The sequence below is a fragment of the Buceros rhinoceros genome, unplaced genomic scaffold, assembly GCF_000710305.1.
Source record: "Buceros rhinoceros silvestris isolate BGI_N320 unplaced genomic scaffold, ASM71030v1 scaffold2625, whole genome shotgun sequence".
Taxonomy (NCBI): Eukaryota; Metazoa; Chordata; class Aves; order Bucerotiformes; family Bucerotidae; genus Buceros; species Buceros rhinoceros.
In genome coordinates this window covers 21369-26731 of record NW_010413234.1, presented here as the reverse complement: position 1 = coordinate 26731, position 5363 = coordinate 21369, and the positions used below count along the sequence as shown (strand labels likewise).

Sequence of the window (5363 nt, the reverse complement as noted above, 5' to 3'; positions counted from 1 at the left end):
CATTCCTGGTCTAACTCCCAGCAGTCCTAGAGGTCCTGGAGGACCATGAGGATATCCTCCATCTGGTATTCTGCGACGGTCATCCCAGTGATGCTGCTCTTCCTCCATTCTCCTCCAATACATGTCCTCTTCATATCGTCTGAAGTGCATCAATCAAAGAGCGCTCTTTATACAGCAGTTACGACTTGCAACCATTCTAAATAAATTCTTGTATGACTCATTAGTAGTAGCCATAAGCAAACACCAGTGAATTCCAGAGGGTAACTAACAGGAATAGTAATTTTGAAAGTGGGTCTGAATTTATTGCAAAATAATTCTAATAAATCTACATTCTTCAGAGGGACTGAACACTAACAAACAAAAACCCCAGAGGGATAGTGACAACTTAAAAGAAGACAGTACAGAGTTCCCAAAATGAGTATTCAAAATAAGTAACTTACAGAATCAGAGTTAGTTTTAGATAATCTGACTGTATCTTTCTCTCATTCTTTGATAAAACAGAATGCATTACCTCATTTCCATCCTCCAGCGTTCCTCCTCTTCTCGCCTTCTCCAGTATTCTTCTTTCTGCATCTGTTTCCTCATCTTCTCTTCTTGAATTTTTCTTGCTCGAATACTGGGCTTTACTTCCACTTGTAAGTCTGGGTTTACTTTTTTCTAGTTCAGAAAAATAATAAATGAAATATTTTTCCTCTTCTCATCTTAAGGTTACAGAGTTCTAACATTTTAAACACACACTAATGCTCTATGATAAAATCAAGGGGAGTAAAATGCAGTTTTCTGACTGCACTGAATGAATAGTTGAAGAAAAAAAATCTATGTCCAGTATTTTAATGGAAAGAAATAGCAATATATCACAAATAACATGAATTCTCTCTTCACTTAGATGAGAATGAAGCAATCTAAGATTAAAATGGTACATGAACTACTAAGCAATTTGCTGTTCATTCTGTAGCAGGATGACTACTCTATAGCCTGAAAAAATATTTAATTTTAACTACAGTGTGCTTCCTGATGCTCTATTCCTGAAGGGTCCATCAAACAGAGGCATAATCATGAGTTACTGAAAAACATTTCCTGGCAATTTTTCTCTTCTTTTATCCCATTTATAATTATGGCAGGTCCACTGTATCTCCTGTAACCACGGTAGATTTTTCCAATAGCCTCTTTAAATAATCAAAATGCACTTGTAAGTCAGTACAGGTGTATCTCCATCAATCACTGAAAATCTGCAACATTTGTTTCTCAGATGTCTCCACAAAGGGTTTATATGCCACAAACATTGAGTATTTCTGTTTTACACTACTTGAAATTAATGATAAACCACAAAAAGAACCCACTATTGCTTGTACATGTTGTACCATACTTTAATGTTGCAAAGTTGCCTGAAAGCAATGTTCACAATGTTTAAAATAACCCAAACCAAAAAACCATTACTTCTTTAAAGACTATACGCCCTAAGAAATATATTCCTTTACCTTTTTTTTTATATGCTGTTTACTTAGAGTACCTGATTTTCTCTAGTCTTTACGTAAGAATGTGTAATCAGTCAGCTGACATCTGGTGGACTTTCAGATAGAAGCATTAGCATTTCCACTAACCTTATACTGAAGTCTGTGCCGCCTCCCTTTTAAGTGCATCTCCTTGGCGTTAGGATCATTAAAACTGCATTCACAAAGTTTACAGTGAAAGCGGATCACCTTTCCTTCATCATTTCTTACCTAGAAAATAAAGTTATTATGCTTTTGGCTTCCTCCTCGCCCAAAAAAAAAACCAAACCCCGCACCAAAACTAATGTAAAAAGTAATCTAATGTCTGCCTATCTCAAAACATGCTAAAAAGGTCACATAACAACTGAAAGAAGGCAAAGCAGAACTTCCAATTCTTTGAGACACACCACTGGCTTGCTAATGAACAAAGAGCAAAATTCTTCCTTTCCAGAGAGTATACAGCTTTAAACTTGAGCCTGTACGTACTGAGTTGAGTAATTACAAAACTGCAAATCGTAATAACATCAGACTTCATCCGCATGTCTCATGCCACCCACATGAAGAATGCCCCACTGAGCATAAAAGAAACATGCACGACACAAACATCTAAACATATGCACAAGCCTTTGCAAGTTCAATGCCTTGTCATTATTGTCTTCGAGGAGGACCTAGGGAACTAGAGGTCAGTCAGCCTCACCTTGATCCCTGGGAAGGTGATGGAGCAGCTAATGCTGGAAACCATTTCCAGGCACATCAAGAGCAAGAAAACCATCAGGAGTAGTCAGCATGGCTTCAAGAAGGGGAGTCATGCTTGATCAACTTGATAAACTGCGATGAGCTGACTGGCTGGGTAGATGGGGGGACAGCACTTGATATTGTCTACTTCAGTAAGGCCTTTGACACAGTCTCACCATAATACCCTCATAACCAAACTGCTGATGTAAGGTTTGGATATGGTGATGTGGACTGAAAACTGGCTGAAATGGCTGAGCCCAGAGGGTGGTGATGAGTAGAATGAAGCCTAGTTGGAGGCCAGTAACTAGCTGTACACTCCATGGGTCAATACTGGGACCAGTCCTGTTTAACATCTTAATGATCTCACTGGTGTGGCAAAGAGTACCCTCCACAAATCTGCTGCTGACACAAAACTAGGAGAAGTGATTGATAATGCCAGAGGGTTGCACTGACATCCAGAGGGACCTCAACAGGCTGGAGAAATGGGCAGACAGGAATCTCATGATGGTCAACAAGGCAAAGTGCAAAGTTCTCTACCCAGGGAGGAACAGCCCCAAGCACCAATATACGCTGGGGCCACCCAGCGTGAAGGCAGCTTGGCAGAAAAGAACTGGGGGTCCTGGAGGATACGCAGGGTGAACGCGAGTCAGCACCGTGCCCTTGCAGCAGAGAACGGGACTGGCATCCTGGGCTGCACTAGACAGGATATGGCCAGCAGGCTGAGGGAGGTGATCCTTCCTCTCTTAACTTAGCCCTGGTGAGGCCACCCCTGGAGTCCTGTGTGTGGTTCCGGGCTTCCGGAACAAAAGAGAGATGGGAACATCCTGGAAAGAGTCCAACAAAGAGCCCACAAAGATGATGCAGCATCTCCCTGTCCTGTGAGGAAAGGCTGAGAGAGAGCTGGGACTGTCTAGCCTAGCAAGGAGAAGGCTGAGTGGGCATCTTAATGCATATAAATAGCTGAAGGGAGAGTGCCAAGAGAGCTGAGTGAGGCTCTTCGCAGTGGTGCCCCGTGACAGGACCACAGGCTCTGGGCACAAACTGAAACACAGGGGGTTCCCTCTGAACATCAGGAAACACTTTTTACTGTGAGGGTGAGTGAGCACTGGCACAGGTTGCCCAGGGAAATTGTGGAGTCTCCATCCTTGGAAATATTCGTTGCCCAGGACTGTGTTCGGACAGCGTCCTGGGAAATGGCTCAAGGCAGCCCTGCTTGAACCAGAAAACCTCCAGAGGTCCCTTACAACATGAAGCATTCAGTGATTCCATTTCATGTTAAACAAATTTTCACTAGAACTGTTAAAAAGCAATACACATTTCATATCAATACCTCCTCCACATAGTCATGGCCCACTGGCTGGACATCACTTTGCAAGGCAGCAAGAGTTGTGGGAGTCACTGGTTCAGCTGCTGTGTCTGGTTTTACTTCCTGTGTTTGTACTGTAGAAGCAGGAGTTGTTTTAACACTTTCAGCTGATTTCATTTCTTCCAGTTTACTTCCTGTTGTCTGAAGCTTATTGCCACCTGCAATTTTTAAAGTTTGTAAGATGACAATGTGATTAAACAAGATGTGCAAGACTTTATTTATAAATATCAATGTCCTGGCCAAAACATGAGTCTTTTAAAATTAGTTAAAACTTAAAATATATTTTAAATACAATTTAAGATTTTTAAAAATAAGTTTAACAACATTCAGGTGATTTAAACACTTTATTTTAGCAAGAAAAACTTTTGCTTTATATAATTGCCATTTTCATTATTAATTTTAATGCTTTTTCAAAAGATACAGGATTGAATAGGAACAACTCAGCAAATATATTTAATAATCTTTTTTGTCATTGGATTTTTTTTAAATGGATCCAAAAAAGTACTTCAAAACCTTATAATGTTTGTAGTAACAAACGTAGTATACTCTCAGTGCTGCAACTGCATAGATCTTTCCTTCAAGAGCAGGATAGCTCATTGTGGAACAGCTGCTTCCATCTCTAAATGTCTGTAACACTCATTTCAAAAGTTTCAACTGTTAGATTTCCACAAGGATGTTTCAGTTGCCCAGTTACCAACTGCAAATTTACTGCAGGTTGTCTTAACAGCCCAGGCTGTAAACTGAAATTAGGACCAACTGCAATAATTTAGAAACTACTCCATAAGAAACCAAAGGTGGGAGAAGCCTCCAAGAGACACAACTGGGCAGAAAATACCATGAATTTTGAAGCAAAACTTCTATACACATTCTTATTTTCACCCATCAGTAATTCTCTTAAATACAGAGTTACTCATGCATAAAGGTAACTAAATACATTTATATTTGCTGCTCTAAGTCTTAAAAAAATTATAGAATAGGTTAGGTTTTAAAATAAAGACTGACTTCTGTACTTGCCAACAAAGTTTATTTTCGGTGTAGATATTTTCTTTACAGCTATATTAGCAGCTGTTGAAGATGTTTTGTTGTTGGACGCAGTGTTAAGTGGAGTGTTTGCCGTGGGAGTAAGAATCTTCACTGCAGAGGATGCAACGGAGGAGTTCACAGTACTGCTGCTAGTTGTTATATTGGAAGCAGAGGCAGTTGGTTTGGAAGCAGATGTGGATGTTGAGGAAGTAGCTTGGGTAACCACATTTGGTTCAGTTGAAGGAATAGGCTTGCCCAGTTTTGTGTGCAACTTCACTACCTGTAAGAACAAAGATAAATTCATAATATGATCTACGAGGATGCAACGGAGGAGTTCACAGTACTGCTGCTAGTTGTTATATTGGAAGCAGAGGCAGTTGGTTTGGAAGCAGATGTGGATGTTGAGGAAGTAGCTTGGGTAACCACATTTGGTTCAGTTGAAGGAATAGGCTTGCCCAGTTTTGTGTGCAACTTCACTACCTGTAAGAACAAAGATAAATTCATAATATGATCTACCTTGGTGTGGTAGGTCAGCAAAGATCTCCTTTTTAGGAGAAGTTTTCTTTAAATCTATAGCATTTTTTTTTATTCCCTGCCATGTGACGTTAAGCAACATCCTCATAGCTTGAAGGTTTTCGCGCCACTGTCTCTTTAAAAGTCACGCGACTGTGCTGCGAGCTCAGTTGCTTCCCGTGCTCTTGGCCACCGCGGAGCTTGCCTGCCTGCCTGCGTGCCGTGCCATGCTTGCC

At 40.6% G+C, this 5363-nt stretch overlaps 1 protein-coding gene across 1 annotated transcript in view; it reads right to left on the bottom strand.

Annotated features, from left to right (window-relative positions):
• The window catches only part of ZFR (zinc finger RNA binding protein), a 36719-nt gene that overhangs the window by 17832 nt on the left and 13524 nt on the right, over positions 1–5363 (bottom strand). Inside the window, exons 9-13 of the mRNA XM_010136640.1 lie at positions 4606–4894; positions 3556–3749; positions 1602–1721; positions 512–657; positions 4–139 (exon numbers count right to left, since the gene is read on the bottom strand). Of these exons, the coding sequence (XP_010134942.1) occupies positions 4–139; positions 512–657; positions 1602–1721; positions 3556–3749; positions 4606–4894 (885 nt within the window). The remainder of the gene's footprint in view (positions 1–3; positions 140–511; positions 658–1601; positions 1722–3555; positions 3750–4605; positions 4895–5363) is intronic.